This window comes from Poeciliopsis prolifica, unplaced genomic scaffold, assembly GCF_027474105.1.
Source record: "Poeciliopsis prolifica strain line A6 unplaced genomic scaffold, Auburn_PproV2 SCAFFOLD030, whole genome shotgun sequence".
Lineage (NCBI taxonomy): Eukaryota > Metazoa > Chordata > Actinopteri > Cyprinodontiformes > Poeciliidae > Poeciliopsis > Poeciliopsis prolifica.
The window spans coordinates 254,948-282,692 of NW_026562405.1; the positions used below are offsets into that span (position 1 = coordinate 254,948).

The 27,745-nt window shown below is 35.5% G+C and overlaps 2 protein-coding genes across 6 annotated transcripts in view; one reads left to right on the forward strand and one right to left on the reverse strand.

Annotated features, from left to right (window-relative positions):
* Positions 1 to 26,852, reverse strand: matn4 (matrilin 4). Of its 4 annotated transcripts, XM_055050327.1 has the most exons (22): positions 26,492 to 26,852; positions 16,413 to 16,562; positions 15,099 to 15,274; positions 14,772 to 14,930; positions 14,239 to 14,470; positions 13,267 to 13,389; positions 12,902 to 13,024; positions 11,337 to 11,462; positions 10,819 to 10,944; positions 10,145 to 10,270; positions 9,737 to 9,862; positions 9,049 to 9,174; positions 8,167 to 8,292; positions 7,165 to 7,290; positions 6,563 to 6,685; positions 5,422 to 5,544; positions 3,956 to 4,053; positions 3,577 to 3,708; positions 3,295 to 3,478; positions 2,258 to 2,410; positions 1,408 to 1,512; positions 1 to 1,203 (listed from the first exon to the last, which is right to left on the reverse strand). In XM_055050327.1, the coding sequence occupies exons 2-22, from the start codon at positions 16,486 to 16,488 to the stop codon at positions 1,145 to 1,147; spliced, it is 2,748 nt and encodes a 915-aa protein (XP_054906302.1). In that variant the 5' UTR covers positions 16,489 to 16,562; positions 26,492 to 26,852; the 3' UTR covers positions 1 to 1,144. The 4 variants fall into 4 exon arrangements, with proteins under 4 accessions (XP_054906302.1, XP_054906303.1, XP_054906304.1 ...); XM_055050328.1 differs by lacking the exon at positions 9,049 to 9,174; XM_055050329.1 differs by lacking the exons at positions 10,145 to 10,270; positions 10,819 to 10,944; positions 11,337 to 11,462 and having other exon boundaries at positions 26,492 to 26,851.
* The window catches only part of rbpjl (recombination signal binding protein for immunoglobulin kappa J region-like), a 15,685-nt gene continuing 10,404 nt past the window's right edge, over positions 22,465 to 27,745 (forward strand). The window contains exons 1-3 of one of the 2 annotated variants that reach the window (XM_055050331.1): positions 22,470 to 22,552; positions 23,081 to 23,167; positions 26,397 to 26,544. In XM_055050331.1, coding sequence (XP_054906306.1) covers positions 23,131 to 23,167; positions 26,397 to 26,544 — 185 coding nt within the window. In that variant the 5' untranslated portion in view covers positions 22,470 to 22,552; positions 23,081 to 23,130. Of the gene's footprint in view, positions 23,168 to 26,396; positions 26,545 to 27,745 lie in introns of both variants that reach the window. The other variant, XM_055050332.1, reaches the window with a different exon arrangement.

Genomic DNA, 27,745 nt, shown 5'->3' on the forward strand with positions numbered 1-27,745 from the left:
CAAAATGTTTAGTCATTTATTGCCCTCTTTGGTTTGATACAAAGATTCATTACAAAAATACAAAAGTAGTTATTAGAAAATATACAAAATTATACAGATATTCCAAAATTAAAGGCTATAAATTTATGATGGTATTATTGATACAAAACAAAAGAATTAAACACCTACTCTAACAGAAGAAATTCCTATCAATTTAGGATGAAATTTCTAAAATCAAATAATGTAACTTCTCAAATATATATATATATATTTCAGAATATTTGATAAAAGCTGAAAATTATAAATATTTTTTATAAAATAAAAGCAGTAAGTCCTTCAGCATTGGCAGATTTTTGTATTGAATTAACACCACAGCTTTAGTAAACATTAAGACTCAAAATTTGTTAAATTCCCTTTTATATAATTTAAAGCCATTTATACTTATTGGTTTGACAATTTGCTCTGGATGCAAAACAGAAAATATTTTATGTGACAAAAGCCAGAGTTGATAGAATTGGTATAAAGAACTCATGTTCTTCTTTGTTGTTTTTGTGTTTCTGCTGATGGTTGAAAAGTTGAAAATAATAACTGCAAACTGCCATCAATACATATTTTGTCAAACTGTAAAAAGGGTTCAGTATAAATATCACACTGAATGATTGTGACTATAAAGAAACCTGATAATTTAGTTGTGACCTGATGGCTCTTATCTACAATACACTCATTAGATCTAGTTTACAAAAGCAAACACCCTCCTTAGATTGGCATGCCTGTTAGAAATAAACCTGTAACAAATAATGCTTAGTAAACAAAGGTATTGAATATGTTCTCTGTAAAAGAACACTATCTTTTGAGGATGTTTTCCTTTTTCTTTTCTTTTTTTTTTTTAAATACAACATTTTTAACAACTACACTGTGCATTTGGTGGTCGGGGATTTTGTTAATCTTTACCACTTACAACTTATACAGAAATATTTTTTTTTTCCCAAACCATAAACTGTCATGTTTTTCTAGTAGAGTTCCTAAGATCTGTGAAGGTGTTGTTTAATGTGAGGGGTGTCACACTGTAGATCGCAATTGGTTAAGGATTTTTCAGGATGAGTCTTTTTCTTCTTTTTTCCTCCAGTTTTCCTGCTGTCCTGTGTGGTCACTCTGTTTGACCACATCACTTCCTGGAGAGGAGCTGGTTCTCCAGTTGCTCCAAACGGGCGGCCATAGAAGCTAGTGGATATTGTATTAAGGAGCAACAAATAAAAGAATGCTGCAGTTTCTGCTGTGTTCTAGTGCTTTTCAAAAGTGTTCAGACTCCTTAAACATTTTCACAAATGTTGCTTATTTTTCAGTTTCACTGAACATTTCAAATCATAAATAGACATAAAGAGTGACACTTGCATGCTAAAGATTTGTTGAATTATTTTCAAAGGATATGTTTTTGTGTAAACTGATCCAGACTGTTCATGGTGGCCTGCTGGAACTCCACCAGGTTCTCACAGGCACATGGATCTTTTACTTCAACCTCCCCCTGACTCTCCGCTGCAAAAAAAAAAAAAAAAAAAACAAAAAAAAAAAATTCTGTTCTCACAAAGCCATTACATTCATTATTCATTGACAATTTTGAGATTTTGAAGTAAAGGTCAACAAGTCTGTCAAATTTCAGACTTTAAATCAACTTATATGCGATTTATTGTAATTTTCTGTTGTCATATTTTAATGCAGTTTCCTGAGAAACTGCAATGTTATACGTTTGCCAGTAGATGGCAACAAACAACAGGGTATCTTGTTATTGAATCGCAGTCCTTGATCTGATGGGTGAATATTGATAACTGCATAGTGAAATAAATAAAACAGGTTCTTTTTAACAACTCTTCAACTGATAATGTAAAAATCAAGTGGCAGACATATCACCTGCTTTGCTTTATAACTTCTGTTTTATCTGAACTTCACAAACAAGCACAGGTGTTGACCTTTCTGTCTGTTTTAAATTGATCACATTGTAAAACAAGATATTAAACCAAATATTTTTAGTAAATTGTTCTAAGAGATTTGTTCCCAAAATCTAATCAGTCAAGAATGTTATGTTAAGAACACACAATAAAATAGTTAAAAAAATAAAAATAAAAAATCTGAAAACAAAGCAAGGAAAAATGATTGATTCTTGTTATTTCTAATCTTTGTACTGGTAATTTCATCTTCCTCCTCATGAGGACTTGATTGTGTAGATCTTTTCCTCAATACTATAGCCTTGGTTGTTTCTTTCTTTCTTTTTTTTTTTTTTTACCTGGGCACACATTAAGTTTGAGGTTGTCTGCGATGGTGTTGATGGCACTGAAATCTGTTGTGTAATAGAAATGTTTTTCCACAGGATCAGATGCAATCTCACGCAGCTCATCTTCCACAGCTTTGCCCACACCAACAGCATACATGGTGATTCCTGCAAGTATACAGATAAACACTAATTCAAAATGCATATTAAACCTATTAAATGTACAATGAATTGAAAAATTTACATGAACTCATAGTAGGCATGAATTACATATTAGATGAAATAATTTTTTTACCAGTAACTTTCAAAAACATAAACTGGATGCACAATAAACTTAATTTACTGTGAATTTCCTCAAGTCAAAATTATACAGACAGGCTCAAATATATATGTACAGTACCTCTACCTATTTAGTTAAATGTCCAATGGAAAACAACATTTATTGTTAATAACCATTAACAAGATTTTGGCAGAACTCAGGCTGGACATTTTAACCCTCTTATTACATAAAATGGTGGATTTTATTTATAATAGTTGTCATGCTCACTGTTAAGAATAGCCTTAGCGTTTTTTTAACAGGGGTGAGTCTGCCATCTCAGGAAAGGACCCTGCAGAGGATTAATGTTGGCCTGTCTGTGTGTTTTGCTGTGTGTCTGGAATCAATATCTTGTGGAAAGACCAAACTGTTTCAGAGTTTCAGTCATAGCTGTTGATTTCATACACAGATGTAGAATATCAACATAGTACTTCTAATAGCGATGATGCTATCACTGCCAGACTTTGATAGACTTTCCTGCAGTTAAAATATCATCTTCATTTTGAAAACACATCTCTTGTTGCTGTGGCTAAATAGCTCCATCTTTGGTCATCTGATTATTCAAAACAATCTAGATGGTTTAAGAGCTGATAAAACTGGCTAGTGTGTTGTATGATTATCCAACCCTGAAGACAAAATTTTCAAACTTATTATTTAAAGTACAAAAAATTAGATTAATGACCATGATTAATGTCAACCTATTATGGATAAAAAAAAAAACCTAGTTGGTACTGACCAGCTTCTTTAGCCTTTTTGGCGTATTCGCTGATGTCATCTTGGGATCGTCCGTCTGTGAAAACCAGTCCAATGCGGGGGATGTTGCGACTGGCTGGACGGGCGCCTTCTGCTTCTGAGAAGCTGTATTCCAGCATGTGCTTTAGTGCCAGACCTGTCATTGTTCCCTTTTCCATGTAGTCAACCTAAAAGTATAGATGTTGTAAAGCCATTACACAATTCTGTTGTAATTATTTTGCCTTTGAGTGAATCAGATTCAAGTACATAAGGATAATTTTGCTACCTTCATGACTGCAGCTTTGATATCTTCAGCGGTGTGGTACATGTTGAGTGGAAACTCGGTCCTGACCCGGCTGGAGTACTGAACCAGACCGACTCTGGTACCATGAGCAGACACGTCAAGAGAGTCTACAACCTGAAGGATGTCAGGAAATAATTATGACATCAGCTGCCTCTTTACGTTTTTATTTATTATTTTCACTCCTACAATATTTTCTTGTCACTAGGGTATACAAATACTCCCCTAATATATTTTTACAAAGTAAGTTTTCTTTATGTAAAATGAATACTTACATGATGCATTTGTCACAGTTTTGTGGTCTGCTGATTATGGTATCAACATTTTGTAATACATTATAAATATGTCAGAAAAAAAAATCTACCTGATTGACAAACTTTTTGACGAGCTCAAAGTTTTGAGGGCGGACACTCTTGGAGCCGTCAATCAGAAGCACCAAGTCGATGTTTGCAGTCTTGCAAGCTGAAATAAATACAAATGTTAAGAAAATAATACAAACAATTTATTGTGTTTGCTCTGTAAAGGAGAGGACGTTGATTCTGCTCTATTTGTCCATTTTTTCGGTATGTTATAACATAATATGCAAATCCCTCCAAAAACAACAGCGGTAAAGAAATATTAAGCCTGAAGACAAAAACAATACTGCAGTAGACAACGTTTAGCAAAGTGTTAAAGTATTACAGCAGTTTCAGCATGAAAACTAACTTAAAGGTGCAAAAGATGTTAAATAATCATTATTCATAATTATTTGAAACACTTTTCTTCATGTTAGAAAATGTATCCTCCCTTAAACTAGATGACAGCTCAAATATTCAACTAACATTTTTATTAATTACTAATTAATTGGATTCAAAAAATTTTTAGATTAGAATCCATCTTGGTCATGCAGTTTAAAAGTGGTCAGGTCCTGACAGGGATAGAACATTTTAAAGATAATCCGCTCAAGCATTGGGCCACTTTTTGTTCAGACATAGCTGAGCTGTTTTTCACATCAGTGCGGGTTCATCTTCAACATCCCATTTATCTTCATTCCGGTTCCAGGACATAGCTGCCCCTCTTCTAGTCAAGTTCCCACCATAAATCCTAACCCTTCTATTTTTTGTTTTCATCCTTTATAATGTCACCAATTCTTTCAAGGGATTATTGTCGCTATTATCAATATCAATTCATCATAAAAATGTATTTCAAAATCAAAACTTGATTTAGATGTCAGCAATGCATTGGACTCAAGCCCAGCAGCTCCATCACTAAAACGTTAATCAATACAAGAATTGTTGTACTCTGTAGCTGAAAAGGTTTAATTATGCATACATCAGTCCCTATTAGTGTCATATTGACTGGGATTGTGCAACATAACAAATAATTCTGCCAATATTTATAAGAATTAAGATCAATGTAGTCACATAAAAAGTATCACTTTTATCAATATGTAGCTTTTGTATTTCTGTAAAGGATAGCAATGCTACAGCCCTGTAAATAGGAAGCATGTATTGGTTGACTAGAGTTGTACATATGGCATTTGTTTAAAAAAAATAATAACTATATGTTATGGTGTTGCACATTTAAACTTAAATTCAAATGAGTGTAGAATCTGTCAAAACATCATTAGCATGTTTTGACAAATAAAATACATCTAATACAGTTTTTATTAATACTCTGTATTCAATTATGCATTTTCTTGTTCATAATGATTGTAACTAATCAGGTTAGTATAAAGTGTCTTGTAATAAATATGGGTCTCTCGCTAGAAGTTCCCAGTGTGTGTCAGGCTGAATTATAAAATAATTTCCATATCTATCAATCATGTTTTTCTCTAAGGGTTGGACTTACTGCCGCATGTCTTGCCATCATCCTGAAGCAGCTGTCCTTCAGGACAGATACAGTGGTAAGATCCAGGGGTGTTTACACACTGGTAATCACAGCCATGCGTCACCGTGTTGCACATGTCCATATCTAAAAATACAAATTAATGAACAATTAATCAACAAGACACTTAAAGAGACAAAACACGTCATGTATGAGGGAACTGCTGTTGTGATAAAAGCTGAAACATTGACAAATAAATCCAAAAGTTATAACAAAACATTGTTTTTCTACCAGTTTATTGTGCACAGAAAGCATGCTTTATATTTACTGTTTCACAAAGTTGTTTTTAATTACAACTTTGCAATGCAGAAAAGCAATGCAGTGAACACTAACTTTATCATGTCCAGTTAGATAATCCTCCTCAGACACATTTCTCCCTCATCTTTTCTGGAAAAGCGCTGCCTTTTTCTAAGTCAGCACTTAATCATCTTATATTTGGACTTTTATATATCTGCAGAAGTCCTTTGCTAACCTTGCCTAATACATTTTTTGATTGAATTAAAACCTGGACTTATGGCAGGTGGATGAATAACTACAACCTTTGCTGGCAGATTTTTCAGACAGGTGGGAGATGTGCATCAATGATGTGTGACAACTCAACCTAACCTGGTGTGTTGCACAATACCCAAGCTGACTAATATATTGTGTTACTATATTTCTTTAAATCAAAGTGTCCTACACTGATGTAAAGATGTATAAGCTAATACTGGATGTCGAATTCATCCAGTGTTTGGAGGTCACTTCTGGCCATTAAAAGGCCATAAAAATGGTACCCAAATGTCATTTTAAGATCAGAGATTAAGTTTTTAAATTCAGACTTATATTGTATTATGCTGTCTAGTCTCTGTTGATCAACTGTACACACATTAAACAAAGAAAACAGATAAGAGGTTTAATTAAGTTTTGAATCTCAATTTTCATGACAGTTAAAAGAAAATGACTTACAAATTGCAAGTCAGTGCTGCTTAAAACAGCAAGAACATAAAATGATTCTACAAATGAACTGGGAAATATAAAGGTAGAGAAACAGTAGTGATGAATAAATTACATTTAATCAAAAATGGTATGCAGAAAAAACAAACGCAAAACATGCGGATTCACTGACTTGTGCAAGTCCTCTTGTCCCTGTTGAGTTTAAATCCTTTGTTACAGTCACAAGTGAAGACACCTGGAGCACTGATGCAGATCTGTTCACAGTCATGTTTCCCCTCAGCACAGAGGTCAATGGCTAAAACAACACAGACATGCACATGTCATGTCAGAGTCAAAGGGCAATGCATTATGAGTTTCTTTGTCAGCAAAACCAAGGACATGGTGATGGCCTTCTCAACAGAGTTCTGACTGCTGAACCATTTGTTAAGATTCTCCTCCAATACAAAATATATTTTTAGAAAGTGCCAGGAGTGGAAATCCTGCCTTATGAATTATGATTCATTTTCCTCTTTGATTTTAAGTTCAATTTCGTTTAACTTTATTTATTTAGCTAGAACAGCACCAATACACCTCGACAAAATACCTCCATAATATACCTGAATTAGAACAACGGCTAAATTTCACGTAGTCTTAAAACAGGAACTAAACAGATAGCATACATTCAGATTTATCCAAGAAAATATCTTGTAACATATTCGAAAGGTGATATGAAACAACTACAAACTGATTTCATCTATTTAAATCGGAATAAATTTTGCATATTTTAAGAAAAACCTGAGCAGCTCTTCTCATCCTCATTGAGTCTGTATCCCTTGTTGCAGTCGCAGGTGAAGATGCCCGGGCCCATGTTCACACAGACTTGTTCACAGTCATGTTTTCCCTCAGCACAGAGATCAATGGCTAAAATTAGAGACAATAATTAGTTTCAAGCTGTTGTTATTTAAAACTTATTCATAAACAAATACATAGGACTCCATTGCCTATTAAAAAAGAATAGCCTTGTATAATTAAATATTATGTAGCAAGAAGCATCAAGACCAACAGTAATAGTAAGATTCAACAGAAAAAGCAAATGAAGAAGACAGGGGAGGATAGATTATTTTAGTCTTTTTCTTGTTTGGTGAATTGTAAAGTCTCTATAAAACAAAACAAGAAGGCAGAATAGAACTGTAGTTAGTGATGCAAAAAGTTTTCTACCAAGAGGGTGAAATTAATCTTATGATTACATTTAGAAAAATGTGGTTTGATTGTTAAATGGAAACTTACAAAAGTTTATGTTCAATAAAACCCTCTCTTAGTTATGGTAGGCTGGTATCTCGGATGTTGCCAATCATGCTAACCAATAAAATTATTGACAAATAAACTTGAATCAATGCTTTGTCTTCTGGTCATATATCTATGTTTTTATCACATTGTTCATTTTTATGCTTCAGTAAAAATATGAAGGAAGAACAATTATATGGTATCACTCGTGACATTATGGTAGGTATTTTTTGACAGTGGAAGTTTTATGTTTTAGATAATCTATTTTGTGAATTTTTATGGTCAGATTGAGCAACATTTTGGATAGTATACTTATATCTAAATATTTAATCTTGTATGAGGATGTAAAGCTAATTAAATCCGACATATTTAAATACTAGTGAAACAACTGATTTTGACCAATTTTACAAAAATGAAATACTTTGCTGTTAGATAGATATAGTACCCATTATCCTTGGATTCGTGTAAATATGTACATATGGCTGTGTGTATTTCTGTGATGGCCTGACTAACGTGAGCATGTCTTCTTGTCCTCGTTGAGTCTGTATCCCACGTTGCAGTCGCAGGTGAAGATGCCCGGTCCCATGTAGACACAGACTTGTTCACAGCCATGTTTTCCCTCAGCGCACAGGTCAATGGCTGAATTACACACATTTATTTAGTTAAATTCCCAATCTATATATCCTTAAGTTTTTGACAAAGTAAAATCATTGATAATCACAAGACATTTGTTACTCAAAACATGGCATTTGTAATTGTACAGTTTCCTTTTTCTTCTGAGGAAGCATCATGTTAACAAGACACAAGACAAAACAAGAAAGAAAGAGGATCATTTATTTTGGGTTGCAAATAACAGTAGGAAAAAGTAGCCTATAGAGTTAGTAAAGTGAAGCATTTTTTTTATCAAGATGACTGAACTGATGCTATTTTGAAGACTGTAATATTAACTTAAAGCTTGATATTATATGAGACTTTTTAAATGTCTCATACAATTTTTGTTGTTTTTAGCACACTGAGTCATGTTATACCAAAGCCATTGGACTCTGAATCCTAATCCTCAGGATGAACTGTCTGATATGTTTTAGACATGGCCGATTGTTACATTTTTTTAAAGGATAGGTCATAAATAAATTACTGAAAATTACCGTATGCACCACAAACATATGGACTAAAAATAGGAACATGATGTGTACTATCCTAACAATTTTTGTTTTTTTTTTGTTTCCATAAAAATCTTTGAAGTAGCAAAAAATATATAATACTTTCCCAAGAAATAATGGAAAGAGTAAAGAAACTTTATCTTTGTTGTAGATAATCAACAAAAGGAATGATGTATAGATTTATATATGTAAACATGTCGGTACATGTGTGTATTTCTGTGACGGCCTGACTAACGTGAGCATGTCTTCTTGTCCTGGTTGAGTCTGTATCCCTCGCTGCAGTCGCAGGTGAAGATGCCCGGTCCCATGTAGACACAGACTTGTTCACAGCCATGTTTTCCCTCAGCACACAGGTCAATGGCTAAATTGCACACATTTATTGAATTAAACTTGTTAATCATTAAGCATTATTTAAACATTTTCAAATTACTTGGAAATGTTTCCACAGTTCCAACAAGTAAAAACAATGTTTCCCATATGGCAATTTCTAACTTCCAAATAATCCCTGCATTTAAGTGAAAGCTAAATTAGTAGATTTAGTAAACAACCATTCGGAAGATCTCAAAAGCTCAGTTCTTGAAAAAAGTATTCCTACAAATTCTCCAAATAACCAGGATTATAATATTCTTGGAAGGATTTAATGAAAAATGTCATTATGGATCAATTTGTTTGAGAAAATGTAAAATTTGTATTTCTAAATAATAGTAGCAAAATATATTAACGCATCCACCATTTGACTCAAATATGAAGTCTGTGTAGTAGCCTGATAGTAGACTTTAAATTTTATTTCAGGACAATAAGGGCAGAAGCATCTTCAACCTTGTTATCAAATTTAAACAATGTAGGCAATTCTTTGCATTGTCAGATTTTTTGTGTAATGTCTATAGGTATGTATTTTTGTGAGAAACACAAAACTGACTAACGTGAGCAGGTCTTCTCGTCCACATTGAGTCTGTATCCCTCGTGGCAGTCGCAGGTGAAGATGCCCGGTCCCATGTAGACACAGACTTGTTCACAGCCATGTTTTCCCTCAGCGCACAGGTCAATGGCTAAATTATACACAATAACTGAGTTATCTTGTTGGTCTTTAAAAACAACCAAAGTGAAATAAATATAACTGTCTTGCACTTTTCAAGTAAAAAAAAAAAAAAAAAATCAAAATTCAAGTTTGTTTTCTCAAGGCACAGATCCAATTTTGCATATAAATGATGGGAGGTTGGAATTTTTTTATACAGTATTTCCAAGTTATCGTTTTCATAAATAATAACAGTATAAAATGTACTAGCTGGGTTGATTGTACTGTATAGGTTAAAATCTGAGGTCCCACTAACGTGTGCAGGTCTTCTCATCCACGTTGAGTCTGTATCCCTCATTGCAGTCGCAGGTGAAGATGCCGGGGCCCGAGTAGACACACACTTGTTGACAGTCATGTTTTTCCTCAGCACACAAGTCAATGGCTAAATAACAAATATTCAGTCCATTAAATTAGTTTTTCTGAAGCTTTTTTATCAGCCATCACAAATTATTTCTTAATATGAAATAATTTATGTAGGACTTGCTGAATCTAGTAAATAATATGTGGTATTTATAAATCCCATCTTATTTGCAAGACAGGTTATTTACATAAGCTCCCATCAAAATATAAATCCCAGAGTCTAATTTGTGTTGAGTTGATAACAGTATCAGATTGAATGTTTTATCATTTCTACTTAATCCCTTAAATAAATATACTTAAATACTATACTTAAATGAGAGATTTGCATTTGTCCTTAAATAATTGACTACAACTGTATGTGACATGTTTTCAGGTAAAATAAGTGTGATGTCTTTAAACACTCCTGAAAAACGTTTCAACAATTACAGTGACATGTGGAAGCTGTTCAGTGGCATATAGTTTAGGTTACAAAATAAAAAATGGGCAAAATGTAAGTAAATTAAACTTTGTTATTGTATCCTTTGTATATGTCTATCTGAGCAGGTGTATTTTTGTGAGGGCTGGACTAACGTGAGCATGTCTTCTCATCTCCGTTGAGTCTGTATCCCTTGTTGCAGTCGCAGGTGAAGATGCCGGGGCCCGAGTAGACACACACTTGTTCACAGTCATGTTTTCCCTCAGTACACAGGTCAATGGCTAAATTGTAAACATTTAAGTTAGATTTACCGTTTATTTAACCATTTATTCCTAAAACCTTTAGCAATCACAGACAAATTTCTTTACAATTAAATAAATACATTTTGCAGTTTCATACATTATAGGTGCAAGGAGGGTATATAAAGGAGCTCATCTAAATATTCAGGTTTTTATGTTTTTGTTAAAATGTGGTAGTCATTAATCATTATCTGGATGAGTCATCCACTGAATTAGATTTTCTAAAGTTATGGTGAAAACAGTTACATTCATTGTATCAGGATTCAACTGTCCTTAAAAAAATATTTCTTTTACACAAACTTCAATTTGCTGATTTTATGTGAGCTTATTTGAATATCTTTATATATAAGGACTGTTTAGAAAAATTGACTAACGTGTGCAGCTCTTCTTGTCCACATTGAGTCTGTATCCATCGTTGCAGTCGCAGTTGGAGATGCCCGGTCCCATGTAGACACAGACTTGTTCACAGTCATGCTTTCCCTCAGCGCACAGATCAATGGCTAAATTACACAAATTTATTGAGTTAAATTGGTAATGTATTAAATGTTGGGGGTTTTTTTGTTGTATTTTTTTTTTTACTGAAAACATACTGTCAGAACAGGCCTCAAACATGTAATCACGTGTTTCACGTATGCAATCACTCGTAACCTCTAAATATCCCCTGTACTCCAGTTGTTATAAATCAGAATAGTTGACAATCTGTCATTAAAAGCACATTTTTCTCTTAACAATAATTATATGGTACTCAGTCTTTGAAGATCTGTGTGACTTAAGTGTTGGGTTACCAAAAGGTCTTACATTGACTTAATTTTTTTGTGTGAATTATCCTGAAATCCAGGTGGTGTTTGCCTCTCTGCATCTGTAAATGAGTGCATGTGCAGAGGACATGCACATGAACTAAAACACCACTAGACGGAAAAGTTTTATAGCTGTTAAAACATTCTGTATTTTCTATTCAAAAGGTTCATGTTGGTTTCATATTGAATTGTATGTTACTTTCTTTTAATGAAGTACATATTTTCAAAAGTAATAATTGTTAGTACCATGATGTTTGTGACATGAGTATGAGAGTATATCCGATGTAAATACACTGGATTTCTTGTTTGTAGTATATTGTATTGTGCCAAGAAGATAAATATAATAATGTTGTAATTAAGTTGTTTAATAAAGTTGTTTGATCATTTTTATGAAGTGGTGGAAATGTATTAGGAACACAAACAAATGCTTTTGGAAATGGCAGCTAAGCAGTGTTAATTATCATAATTTAATCTCACCTCATCAGATTAACAGGGACAGGGCAAGCACTGCTATAGCCTGGCATAATTCTGAGTTTGCATAAAGTTATAGCAAGAAGCAAGAGAAATTCAGCAAAGCCTTTATGATTTGCATGAAGCCAGCCAGAAAATGAACATTTCAGCATTTGATGTAGAGTTTTAAATCCATTTGATGTTTCAAACTGCGTGGCCCACTGCTAATTACAAACAAAATCCAGGTTTGGCTTATACTGGAACTACCCTATTTATTGTCACATTAGTGGCCAATAGTGGCTAACTTTAAAGCTAATTAAACTAATATGAAACTTCTCCAGGAGCAAATATAATCTTGTATGGTCAAGTGATATTGCAAGTATTCATAAATTGATCCCAATGAACTCAAATCCTTTTTTCAGTTCCATTTACAGAATAAATGGAACTGTAAAAAAGTTCCATTTATTCAGTTCAGTTGGGTAGTGAAACTACCCAACTTAACATAACTTTTTAGCAATACTTAGAAAATGTACCAATTTTCCATTTCAATAAAAAATAGTTTGACATGAATTCATGCAAACAAAATCTTGACTATTCTAAAAATAGCAGTTTATTTTGCATGTGTCACACTGTAACATGTACAGACAGTGAGGTTTGTGTGAGTGTGTGTTGTGTGAGTGTGTGAGACTAACGTGAGCATGTCTTCTTGTCGTCATTCAGGTGGTAGCCTTTGTTACAGTCACAGGTGAAGGATCCAGGTGAGCTGATGCAGATCTGTTGGCAGTCATTCTTTCTCTCAGCACACAGATCAATGGCTGAGAAACACAAATACACAGAAATATAAAGACATATAAAAAATCAACAAGTTTAACATTTATCAGATCTTTTAGTAGAATAGCCAGTTGTACTTTCTCCAATAAATGATATTTGCTCCACTTCTTAAGTACTTGCATATATTACTTAGTATTCCTTTATTCCACAGATGCTGGACAAATATAAAAATATTCTATCTTGATCTGCAAAAACAAAAGTGTATCTTGCTTGGTAACATTTTTACCTGAACATGTCTTCCCATCAGCATTGAGCCTGTATCCAGGCAGGCAGAGGCAGGTGTAGGATCCTGGCAAGCTTTCACAGAGATGCTCACAGCCGTGGTCAGACTCCAGACATAGATCTATACCTGCAGCATAGTTAAGGCCAAAGCCATGATAACAATTGAACTATTTGCTTTGCATTTCAGTCTAATACATATCTCTAATGCAAAATCTAGTGATATTATTACGTAATTATGAGGCTTTATTAGTTGAACTGTTGCAGTACAAAAATCTGGAATAGTGCTAATAAAATAATACTATGATAATAACTTTTCTACAGGTATATTAAGCACCTAATCAGCTTCACTCTCCCTTTCATATATTTCTGATCAATCCCTGATCTATTCAAATGAATTGTTTCTATGTTACTTTCTACCCCTTTCTTAAATTTAGTAAAACTGCAATATATTTTTAGAGTAATAGTTCTGTTCAGAAAAGCTGATGGAAGTGGAAATATGAAGGGAAACATATAGTCTGGTATGAAATATATTAAAACATTTAGCAGAGAGATGGGATTTTTTTATCTTCAAGGTAAACATTTATTGTTTGGTCGATTCCATTAAGGTTATTTTGGCCCAGCTAAGTCCATCTGCAGAACATTTTCACAATACTTGGCTACAAGATGACTTCAGAAAACTGTAATCCATTTGTTGAATGAAATGTGAGGTCTCAGATGGGACTTTTATAAAAACATCATCTGAAATCCAGGAAAACTGACTTTCCAGAGTTCAGATACTTTATGACCACCAAAGAGTATTCAAAATTGTTCTGAGTCAGAGTTTTACATTCCAGCAGAAATATTTTTTTACAGTTTATGCTAAGTACTGAAATAATAGGAAAAAATCAAGCATCAAACTTAAGTTGGTCAGGAGCAATTTAAAGAACATTTTCTTGAAACTTCACAACTGTGCAATGGTTTTGTCCAGCAGTCTTACCACAGAGCTTGTCCTGGAACTGCAGTCCAAACTGGTAGATAAGGTCAAACCTCTCCACCAGGAAGACATGGTCTTCGAAGGGCGGGGAAGCCATGGCTCTTAGTGATGTCATATCGGCTCTGGCCACTCCCACTGCATAGATCTCAATGCCTCTTTCTCTGGCCTCAGCCGCCACCTCCGCCACACGGTCCTGAGGACGTCCATCTGTCACAATCACAGCCACGTTGGGGACCTAACAAGAAAGAAAATTATCAGCTTGCTACCAGTGTATTGACTATTAGTGAGCTCTCTTTTGCTAAAAGTATGTTCTCTTAGATCACAGATATTATATTGCTAACATTTGTATGCCTTTCATGCCAAAATTATTGATGAACTCCACAAAGTCTAGTTAAATTAAGATTTCTAGTACTTGATTTATTATTTGCCTGAGAAATATAATTTTGGACTTCCTTTGTATCAGTTGTGAATATCTTCAACCAATCAGACTGTCAAATAAATAGGAACAAATTGACTTCAGACAGCAGTTTGCACACCTTTGGCCTATCTCCCTGTCCGGGACTGAAAGCTTCATTCATCAAGTATCTGATGGCGAGGCCTGTCATGGTGCCCTGAGCCAGTGGAACAATCTCATTGATGGCTTTCACCATGTTTTCCAGCTTGCTGTGTGTCTTGAGGGAGAACTCACTGCGGACCTGAGCACAAAGAAGGTGACTGTCGACAGCAGCATAACCAAACTGTTCAGAGTTTCCACAATTCTTCTGAAAGAAAATCTACAAATTAAATAAACTACCAAAGAAAATCTTTGTACACTATGAAAAAATATAACTGGAAATGATTTGGATGATGACTGCAAAAAGTACCTGGCTGGAGTACTGAACTACTCCCACTCTTGTGGTGTCTAGTCCAATGTCCAGTGTGTTCAGGATGTCGATCAAGAACTTCCTCATTGTCTCAAACTCGTGTGGTCTTACGCTGCGGGAGCTATCGATGAGGAAGACCAGATCCACCGGGCCAGACTTACATTTCTGATTAGGACCTGAGACAAGAAAACACTGTTAAGTAGTTAATAGAACAAATGACAAACCAATGTCTTGAACTTGAAAGCAGGAAATATGTGAGTACTCTTATTCTACTTTGACCTGCAAATTTTGACCTTATATCTCCAGAGTCATTCTCCTGCCCACGTCAGCTGGCCAGCTTGATTTTATGAGCAGTATGGCTTCAATATTAAGAAAACAAACAACCACACTATAATAGTTTAATGTTATTATAGAAAGTTACAATGAGAATACTCTAATTAACTCATGTTTTTCTCACTCTTGTCCTTATTTTGTAATTATCAGATTTCCTACCACCTTATCTGAGCTTTTTTAACTGGAATCTGCTATTTTTTTTTTTTTTTTGACTTTGGCTCGATATTGGATTTTCATTTTCGTCAAAAATTTGTCTCAAACTGTTTAAATAGATAGATATTGATTTGATTTGTGATTTGCAATAAGACTCTTTTAAAGAAGTTGCTGTTTTCAACACCAGTAATTCATTTGAAGACTTATTTGCAAACTAATCTTTGCTCCACACTGTTTGAGTCAGGTTTTATAAAACAATAGGTTATTTTCAGACCAGCATTGGAAAGCTCACTTCAGCATGAGTCGTATACTGAACTCTTACGACACCTAACCTTACTTTTCCATGGCTCCAGCTTTTACTGGGCATCTGTTTTCATCTTTCATATTTGACTCACTTTCATGTTGTAACATCATCATGGTTCAAAAACACTGCAGCCATATATGAGTTTTTGATGAGGCTGTGTTTTCGTAGCAGATTTATAAGCTGGAATGGGACTGTTTGATTAATGTACATCCAGGAGCTGAGCTTAAACTGGAAATAACAACCAGAGACACAGTGGTCAGTGTAAGAAGCCATGTGGGACTCATGGAATCCTTCTTTAGTTTCGAACAGACGTGAATGATAAAGTATTTAAGCACCTCAGTGATTCTATTGTCTGGCCATGAACATGAAGTGAATAGCAGATGGAATATGAATTGACTGTTTAAAAGTCCCAATAAGCTTATTTGTTCCCACTGTGAGTAACAAAAATGTCAAAAAATTAAAGATGACACTCAGTTGATGTTTACAACCTAATATTTTCTCCTCGTAAAGGCAGACAGACCGACCTGCTTTTGGTCTGGCAGTGGTGAAGACGGCAAGAGTCAGAAAAATTAAGACACTCAGTCCTCTGAAGTTTTCCATCTTCACTCTGAAGGTCACAGTTGTGCAGAAAGTTCACCCGCAGCTGAAGCTGGTTCCACTGGACAAGAGCCAAACTGTAAAGATGAGAGTTGGTGGGTCAGTCAGAGGTAAAGCAGACAGACAGAGACTTGAGCCAAAGTTTAAGATGCATCTTAAGCAGTCCTTGTGAAATGTCAAAGAAACTTTAAAAGACCAAAAATACCTGAATTAATGATCTTGGTTAAATAAAATGGCAATGTTGGCACTAATTTCTACTTTAAGGATATCATTACAACTACTACTACTACTACTAATGCTGTTTAACTTCAATGTTGGATGAGTTAAGAATGAAGGTATAACTACCTGCTTAAAACTTAGCATAAAGACTGATAAAGACAGTTAACATTAGAAGAATATCAATCTATCATTCATCTCTGCAAAATATTTTTTTCTGAAGTAATAATTTTCTAAGCTTATTTCTCAGTTTACAGATAGTCGATTAAAAATAATAACCACAGAGAGTTTAGAAATAAACTCTTTTTAAAAAGACACAAGGCCAAAAACGTTTTTTTAGTGTGGAACTAGAAATGAGATGTAAGTTTTCCAGATTAACTGATTGATGTTTGTTGTACTCACAGAAACACACAAAACATGTGCAAACAGAAGAGTTAAAAGCTGATGAGTACAATAGACATTACTCTTTAAGATGAGAGTGCCTGCCTAATCTATAGGGGGCCTGCTGCCTAAAACCAGCAGCGATGGACAGAGTACATCCTGGGCAGATCAGAGTCCGTCCTAGAGAAACATGACGCACTATCTAGAACCATGCAGGCACTCACACCTAAAAACAATTAACATTGGCCAGTCAATCAAACATACATGCTCTAAAATGTGGAAGAAGGCCAGAGTATTCACAGAAGACCCAGAACATTTCTCACACACTGGAATCATATTTTTGACTTTCTTTCAGTTGTGATAACAACATATTCACCAACAGGTCACTGCATTTATTAACTCTCTGCCCCAAACTTTAATTTGCAACATTTACTTATATTTTTATGGAACTCATTTTGCTTTTGCCAAATTCTTGATAAAACCTGTAATTTACTGATTGTTTGACACTGTATAACCAGTGTGGCTATCATAAAAAAAGGCTCACATTTTAAAAGCACTTTATTTCTTTGAGTGAAAATTATGCAGCAATGCATTATTTGAAGATATTATCCCGTTCTGCTTCATTTCATTCGTTGGTGCTGAACACAGTAATTAGTGAGGAAAAGATTCCTGCAGAATTCCCCCCTTTGTGTTCCTAATGGCTCTGGCAGGCTTGTGTTGCAGTGGGACATTCCAGTCCTGCTCTATCATAAAAACCACTTGGCTGGAAACACCTGGTGAAGGTGCACAGCAGTTCCTGCTAATAGAAGGCTGTGGAGGAACACACACAAGTGCCTGACCTGCCTGTGTGTCTGTCAGTAACCCTGTAGGCTATCAGTTTGGCAGCAAAGGGGTAACGATAATGTCTGGAATGTGTTTATGTTCATGGAACCTGGTCAACTCAAACAGGCAGCATGAAAGCCACCTCTCTGTTTTTAGGTCCACAGAGATCCTGTGGGAGTTAATCTCCTTCAGACTGGTAGACAGAAACTGGAGTCATCCTGAGCTCAGAACAGAGTCATGAGTCAACAGATGTAGCCGAGCACAAAGGAACTTTTCTCTGCTTTTTGTCTCGTCTTTCTCTGAAGCATCTGTTCTTCCTCTCTGTGCCTACTTACTCTCTCCTCCTTCAGTCTTGTCATTATTTTTTATTTTTATAGGAGCATCTCTGTGGTTAATGGAAGGCCAGCCAAACATCTGGAGTACATTCCTTATGCTTTTACATATATGTTGCAACAGAGCCAGGTCAATGGCTGCATCTTCTATAAAGGGAAGCAGAATTAGATTTTGAAGCCATAAAACATTTTTTTAAACACAAACGTCCTATCAAACCTAATAAGTTATTGCAACACACTTACACAAAATTTTCCTTTTGATTCACCCCTTGTAAAACTGAAACACTATTATAGAGACAATGTCACAGCATCTGCAGCATTGATGGTACATGTTACAGTTTATATTTTCTTGACAAAAAGGCCTTAGTAACATTGAATATGTTGAACATGCTTCCTGTTGATGTTAATGACACTAAAAACACACAACAAAAACACTTTCTCTACCAAGACACTTTTTGCTCAGAATTTAAGAAATAACTGGAATCCTGAAGCTGAGGGATGAGTTCATGCCATAATTACTACATTGCTTCAACAGCCAGACCAATAAAACAACCGCTTGTGTTGTTTCTTGTGAACCAGCAGTTACCGAAAATATCCACTATGTGGCAGCCTTGTAAAGCTCAACATACAATCAGGAGGGTGGGGTGTTTTATGAACAGCTAATCTTAACAAGTGGAGCTAGAAGCTAATTTGACCACAGTTTGCTTAATAGTCAAAGGAGAAAAAAATCTGCAGCAGGATGAATCTGAATGTACAAGAAATAAAAAAAATCAAAATAATTACAATCACCTGTCTTTCTGCTTCTTGTTAAGTTTACAATATAAAAAAAAAAAAACATAAATAAATGAATAGTCTCTGATTTCTCTCTGAGCGAAATGTTTGGTCCAAACATTATTTTGAATGTAATCAAGACAGGCTGCAAACTGGAATGCTGTAGATGTTAGAATTGCTGCCCCAAGTTCCTGGGATGGATGGATGGATGGATGGATGGATGGATGGTGAGATTGTGAAATTAATAGGCACTAGTGATTCTGCTAAAATAAACAACAGGAACCAGAAATGATATTAGAAAAAGAAAGCTCATATTTTATGCTATATTATATTTATCTAATAAGCCACTAATTAGACAGCTTGAGACTTGAGGCTGTCTAACCATGAATTGTGTGTGTGTGTTAAACAAAGACTCCTCAGTCTAACTTTCCCCTTACCCACTACCCCCCACTCCTCATTTTGAGTCGTCCTCTCACATTCACCGTTCAGTCAGTGAATGACCATGACCCAATACAATGACCCACTACAATCCTGCTGCTGCTGCTCAGCAGCATTGACACTCAAGAACACACATCTCCACTGCCTCCCACAGGCCAGCACATGTTCTATAAGTGTCCACAAAGAAGATCATTCAGCCCAGCGAAACATATTTTCTCTTCAAACATCGTATTAACTGGCCAGTGGTGAAAGCTGCAAACAGTGTTGACAGTCAGTTATCAGTGTAGCTTTTACTGAGATTCTATTTTCTTTCATTAACACTTTGAATGAATCACAACAATATGCCTCCTTACGTTCTTCAAAAAAAAAAAATAATAATAATAACAGCCTCTCCAATTACTGAACATTTGAAAGTTGAAAAAAAACTGAAAAGAAAAAATTTACTTTGAGTTTAAAATTAAAGCAAGCAGCAGTTAAATGTTTGTGAGGCAGTTTGATGCCACATACTGCAGTGCCAACCAGCCGTTACGTTTATAGATCTACTTCTGAAGAATAGCTGGGGCCCAAGTTGGCATTGGCATATGCTGGCATGCAAGTGAGATTACAACAGATGAAACATAAACTGTAATTTTTACATTTTGGCAGTAAAAACACAACGTTCTCTTTGTACCAGTCTATTTGCTCTTAAATACATGAAGCAGTACAAGTTTGGCTTTGAAACATTTAGTTTTATGTTATTTTAGGCTTTTCCATTTCATTAATAAATGTGTCAAACTTCTGTGAATGCACAAAGTAGAACTGTTTTAGATTACTTGCCAGAGATGGTTGACTCAGAAAACTTTTCAGCAAACTCTTTTGGAGTTAAGGACTCTGCTGAATTCTGAAAAGGTGTATTGCATATTTTTGTCTTACTGATAAGACTGTCGATGTGATATATTGTCTAGTAAGACCTAATCTTGGTATAATTATGCATGTGCTAACACTTCTCTGTTATACACAGTGTAGGAAGACTGTTAGAAAATATGCTCATATACAGAAGAGGTGAATGACTGAAACTGGTATCTGATTTTCCTAGCCTCTGAAATTAAAGGGCTATTGTTTTGCTGTACTATTGTTTTCATAAAAAAAATATTATTTGATGTGCAGCTCTAGTACAGACAAATAAATATTATTCTACACTGTTGAGAGGTTCTTTTAACTCAGATGGTAGTGTCTCACAAAGTAAGGGATCATACTGTAAACGATAGCTTGCCGGTTTAAAGCTCTGTCGATCTTAGTCACCTTACCATTCTGCCCATGTGCAAGATAGTTCACTCGTTTTGTGATTGACTGACTGAATAGCAGCCTCACTTTTGTCAGTCTGTCATAGGACAGGTGTGGCTATAATGTAGCTTATCGCAATCAGTAAGTGAAAGTGTCTGAAAGGGTGAATGATGCTTTGGAGTCCTCAGATTTGATAAGGAGCAATATGAAGGTCATCTTCAGTTACTTGTATATCAGAAAAGAGAGCATAAATACTCAAATATGTGAGCGAAGCAAGTGGAACAATTTTACAGATTTCCCTGATGTCCACTCAAACTATACAACCACTGCATGAAACAAACTCTGAGCTGACCTCAACTTCAGTTTGAGGCTCCTGCAAAATAAGTTGCACGAACAAGATGTTCAAGCTGCTCGATGTCTGATGTAACTGGAGATCTGGGTTGTAACTTACTCTTCTGATGGCATGCTTTTCAACTTGCTGATTTAGTAGTGACTTACTAATCTAACAAGATTTAATTATTCTCCATGTTATTTATATAAAACCTTTACCTACATGGAAATTCCTGCACCAAACAAAGTAAAATACTTTTACAGATAATTCTACAGATGGATTGGGATTGTAGTAAATAATGCAAGTGTGTTTTTTCACACAAACACTGTCATTTTGAGTTCTAATTGTTGCTAACTAAAAAATATGCTGGAGACACTTCAGGAGATGTCACTCTTTAAGATGAATGTAAACACGCCATCGTGAATATAAGTAATATGGCAGACCTGCTACAGAGAGTGTTGTTTCAAATCCATAAGGATGGTTTTATATTTTCATCCTGCTGCATGTCCAAAACTATCATTTATCAGGCTAAAAGTACCCTTTTAAATAGTGACTTTTAAGCAGATATTAAACCAACTTTATATTAAACACACGTTACTATCTTAAAAATATTTTGTTTATTAATCTGGAGTTATATTCTTCTTTTAAGTGTCATATTTTCATTAACCATAAGCAGAAAAGTATTATATCTAAGAACTAAATGCATAAACATAACTGAGCACAATTAGCTATGTGTTTCACTTAGTGAAATTAGTTTCTGAAAATAATTAACATTCTAATAATATTATAATTCTAATTTCGACCTGCAAATATGAATTAGACTGTGCTATAACCTGGTACAGCATATAGGTTTGAGCTGCACATTGTCCCTTTTTCAAACAAAGTTTACTATTGTTATTTCTTTGAATGGATTTGTATGCATTACTTCAAAAATAAAGAATGTTACAGAGTTGTATAGAAAGATTAGCTTCAAGATAGACGTTTTCTGTTTTCCCATCTATGGCCAGGTTTTAGATAAGATAAGCAACTTTTTGTACCTCTTTCTTTCCTGTTTGTTTGATATTTTTCCATTCAAAAGCTTTCATGAGCAACACTTTTTCTCAGGATAAAACAATCACTTTCTCACAATAAAATGCTTAAAAGTCATTTATTAAGCCAGGTTATTTCTTTAAACTGGCTTAATAACTATAAAAAAACAGAATATTCTATTTGTAAAAAATGTAGTCTTCAAAAATGTTGTGTGTTTGTCAAAGAGAAAGGTGTGTGTGAGAAAGAAGCAGTTCAGGAACAGGTGACTATCTCTAGGCATACAGACTGAACCACACAAACACACACCACACACTTCTTACACACTGAAACTAGATAATAAGCTCATAATGCAGAGCAAACAGAAGTACACTCTCACATTTGTTTTCCATCAAAGCTCCTGTTACTGTAGAATGAACTAAGACAAAATACCATCACATGGATCATGGACATTTTGCAGAAATTAATTAATGCAGTTCTTCACACAGTGAGTATGGAATTTCGCTGCAGTGTTTGGAAATTCTGTAATTAGAGGAAATTAATCTTTGGCACTTTAAATCAAAAGAATAGTTCTTGAACCAAGAAGTGGAAGAACATTTTTCCTCCTCACCTGACAGTAAGAGTCATGACCCAATTTTGCTTGGCTGCAAATGAATGCAAAGAATGATTGACTCTTGTATGCATCGTCTTTGGATGGACACTTTCTTTATTTCCTTTTGATAATTACAGAGGATGTGTGTTTTGTACTTATAGAAGGATTAATAAATATTAGATTTCAGCAGACCATCAAACTGGAACCTAAAGCTAAGTTAAGTCAACAGCTGCATGAGTCAAATTACAAAGCCGTTGGATCCAGTGCAGCACAGAGAAGGCCTTCTTTTTTCTGCCAGAATAAAACTTGGCCTGGCATACATTTTCCTATCCAACTACATATTGATATTTATGGCCATTTCATAAACAACTGGGTCAGTACAGTTGGACTTGAAGATTTTCTACACAACCTTTGTCAACACAGAGAGACAATGAACCTGAAGTGCATCCAATACTAAATGAGCAAAGGCTGTCATGGACAAAGTGGACAACACAGATGATAATAGACCAGGTGAGTAAATGTTGATTTTGACTCTTTGTCAGACTGATTTGTGGGAAAATGCCAGTGGATAAGTGCCTGAGTTTGTTTTGATTAAAGGTCCACAGAGTAGGATGTAATGGCATCAAGTGGCAAAGGATCTTAACTTATCAAAGCTACACAGACATGGCCCTGCAACGCCCAACTGACGGAAATATACGTATATTTAACTATTGAAATAACCCTAAAAGATATTGCTAGTAGCTTGTATAGCAAAAGAGAAAATATCAGAAGTAACTCGTCTATTATGTTTCTTTACTGTGTTTTTGTTTAATTATTTTTTTCTAAAAAACAACTCAATCAGATTGTATGGAAGACAACTTTCCTTTTGTGATTTCTCTAATTAGGTGTAGGTATAGACTTAGACTGGGGAATTATGCTTCACTAAAGTGCTCCTACAAATGCCTGAGCCTTCACAGAACAGATGTTCCTAATCTGAAATTAAATTATCAGCTGTTGTCTGATTCTTGGATGAAGTCCACATTTTTTAGATTGTTGCTCTAAAGACATAAAATCATGTAATTTTCCTTCAGAGCCTTTATGCAAATCTTTGTATTTGTCTATCAGATAAAATGTCTACAGAATGCATTGATGCTAATAGTTGCATTGTGACAAAATGTGGAAGAATTCCAGGGGCATTCATACACCTGCAAGCCACAGTATATAACTAGCATATTAGCATCTAACATGCAATTATAAGCTTATTCCATAATTATGTTTTTCTTCATCTTTCATTCTTAAAGCAAAAGTTTCTTGAATGTTGAGCATTCAATACATTCACTTTATCACCTGTATCACCATTAAGACAATCACCTGGTACCCATTATTTACTTACTTACATTTAATTTGGCATTAGCAGGAATATTAAACGCAAGTTAACAGGAAAACCTCTGCAATAGGATACACTGATGCATGCAAATGATTTATATTTTTTCTCAAAAGCAGTTATAATACATGCATTTACAAAAGAGCAAATACAGAAAGTTGTAAACAAAATTAAACTGAGACAGAACCTAAATAATATCCCAGAACCACAAAGACTAAACAACACTGATGCTGCAATGTTGAATTTATATACCCAGCTGTCAAAACAATTATGCACAATGGATTTTCAAGATGTTACAGTTCCATCAGGAGAATGTGCAATACTTTTTGCACATATGACAGTTTCAAGCTTGTCATATTGGACATTTCTCTTCAACTATTTGCTTTAACAGTGTTTTTCCTTGTAACTCTTAGACTTTCGAAGCTAAGCAGACACTGAAATCCACTTAATTGTTCAATGGACAGGAGTGACAAACTCTCTTTATCTTGAAATAATTACCACATTGAATAAGTCTAAGGTTGCTCAAGAGTCAAGTTATTCCTTTCCAAATATTATCAAAACCCCATAAGTCATTGACTATAAGTCTAAAAATTGTCCAATAAGAACAAAAATCTTTGGACAATGAGTCCATCAAAGTGCTTCCTAACCCAATACCTGTCACCTCAAAAACATGTGCAACTTCCCCTGCAGAACAAAAGTGGCCCAATTAAAAGGCTGGGATTACATATCTAAAAATATAAGAACATAAACATGATGGTGAAGATAAAAAAAATGATTTTAAATGTAGGACCAGCTGTTGTAGATTGTACACATTTATAAGTGAGCAATTAATCTTAACTTCTACTTTATGACCTTGTGAGTTGATGTTAGGAGAACAACTCTGACAATATTCTCCCTTGTTTGGCCACTGATTATGATGTAAGATCATCATCTCTTAAGTGGAGCAGAAATTAAAGCAGGAGTAAAGAGGATGAGATGTGGAAAAGAGAGGAACAGCATGTACAGATGAGTTGAAAAAAAGAGAGCGAGAAGAGCTATATAGCAAATTCTGAATATAGGTAAAATCCAATTTCTCTGTAAAATTGACAGATAGTTTGGAGCTGAGATGAAAAAGGAAAGCAAAGATGTAGACCATGTGTCCATACACACTGATGCAAAAAAGATATTCTGACGTAATTGTGTGTAGAAGAAGAGATAGGAAGGAGAGCACAGACAGACTCCCAGTCACTAGACCACCTTTTTGTGATTTGGGATTTGAGTGACAGCTGGAGCGCATGTACAGACGAACACACTGCACTTCTTGTTGGTGGCGTTAGATTGGAAGCAGATGTTGACTCTGCTACTGTTAGCAGTTTTGTTGACTGCCTGACTGTTTTACTGGTGCTACCAGCTCACCCACTTCACTGAAATACCTGCTGAGCTCATGTAGATCTACCTGAGCCACTATTCATACATTTAATGTAGTTGTGTTCAGTGCCTTGTTTGAACCTATAAGGCTGCAATTTCCAAAAGTAAAAAGGTTAAGATTAAAAATTTCCCTTCCAAGTTATGTTTGGTGAAAGAAAGAGTTTCTGATAGCTTAACACAGCATCTGATAGCAAAGCCCAACATTTATTATTGTCTATGCTTTAGTTAGAGGTTAGAAATAAGGAAAAAATTAGTTTGACAACCAATTTTACATTTGTCAAGTATCTAGTTGATGCAGAAATATATATTAAACTGCCTCAATTGCTTATAATGGTCAACACAATCTTGGATCCAGAGACCCTTCATCTGTCTATGTGGGTGTAGACTCAGTTTCAGTTTGATGTAAAACTCATTTATTTCTGCTTAGACAGGTTGACTAATCAGTCTGTCTTACTGACCGTCACCTTCACGCTGCCTGCATACAGCGTCGCCTCCAGGCAACCAGTGGGAACCTAGAGCATTGCACTCCCTCACTGGCATTCATTCATTCATTCATTCATTCATTCATTCATTCATTCGAACACAAACTTTCAAACCCCACAGCAGCATCGTTATCCACTTTCAAAATGTTTAAAAATATCAAAAATCGGTCAGCTTTTTACTCCCTAGAGCAAAACATTAACAGCAGCATCATTTTGCAAAAGATCAAATAAAAAAATAGGTTTATTTATTGGCCCTCAGATCGAAACATGAACATATTAAAGTTATTGGTAAAAACAAAAATAGACAAAAAAAAACGCAATAACCACTTGACCTGCAATCGGTATATTCTGAAAAGATTCATACTTTTTTAAGCTGCACAAGAGTTTCTCCTTGTGCAAAAAGCGTTGGTAAATGATACTAAAATGGTCTTAGAATGTTCCCCGTTTTTCGACAGATTATTAGCACAAATCTCTCTCGGTCTGTCAGAAACGTCCATGCAACAGGCGACATTCTCCCATACAGACTCCTCTCTGCTCCCCACCTTCCCATTTCCCCCGGATCCGACAAACCCGCTGACTCACCTGGGGACGCTGATGCCAGGACAGGACGCACCGCGGACCGGCGGATGGGAACGGTAAGCCTGGCAGCACCGAGGTTCTTCACCTCCGGCAAAAAAAGCAACTTGCACACAACAACAAAACGGTTCCCCGGGTCAGAGGCCGAAAGGTCGCGGTTCAGACGATCCCAAACTTTAGTCAGAGGAACCCTTGCCGTTCAGTGAGGAATGAGCGCTTGGACGTGAAAATGCGCTCGAGGTCTAAACTCTCATTTAGGAACCGATGGAATGAAGGAGTTGAGTTGAGTTGAGGTATTAGGATGCCAGGAGAAAATTAGGGGAGGGGGAGACCGCACCCCCTGCTAAAATCCGAATATCTGTGAGAGCTGAGGAGAGTTTGGAGCAGAGGTGAGCCAGTACACCAATCGTTTAGGATGTTTAATCTTTCTTGTCCTCAAACAAAGTAATACATTTAAATTTCTCTACGTTCTTACATCTTATTAGATTTATGGATGCTGGCTTAAATTAATTTATGACAAAGTATATCAAATTTGTGTCATTTCAGGTTAGACACTGGTCAGGTTCTGGTGCAAACTCTGTTTTGGAGGAACATTATGGTTTTACAATCTGAAACTCGTCCAATTGAATAGCCCTAACATCAGTTGAGTTATGCATGCTTGTATCACTAAAACTCTTGACTGGAGCAACAAGTGCAGCAGAGTATTTACTTTTTGGAGGAAGGGGGTTGTTCTCTCCCTCCCCCACTCACTTTGTTCTCAGCCCATTCAGTGATTCTCCTGTGACATACCAGAAGGTCTGAGCTCCTAACTTACTGTTCTTTGACCTTTTGAAGAGGTTACCGTCACCTTGGTGACTGATGACACAAACAGCTACGTCCACGCAGGTTTAAAGAGGCTGAATGGGATCGCCCTCAAACATGAGTAAAATTTTGGTTATGGCTCAGAAAGCAAACATGTAAAGCAGACTGCTCACATCTGTCTGCTGGAACAGGGGAAAGGATCATTTCATTTCCTTTAAAATTAAAGAAAATTAAATGAGTCCTTATGACTTATGAAGTCATAAGTCTTTCATAAGGAGAAAGACTAATGATTTTCTCCTTATGAAAGTCAGGTTGACATTGAACATGTCAATGTTGTCCGACTTAGTGCTGTCATCTGCTCAGGTCTTGCTCTGTTTCCTTTTCTCTAAGCAGCTCTTACTGAACAGCTCTTACTGAGCAGCTCTTACTGAACAGCTCTTACTGAGCAGCTCTTACTGA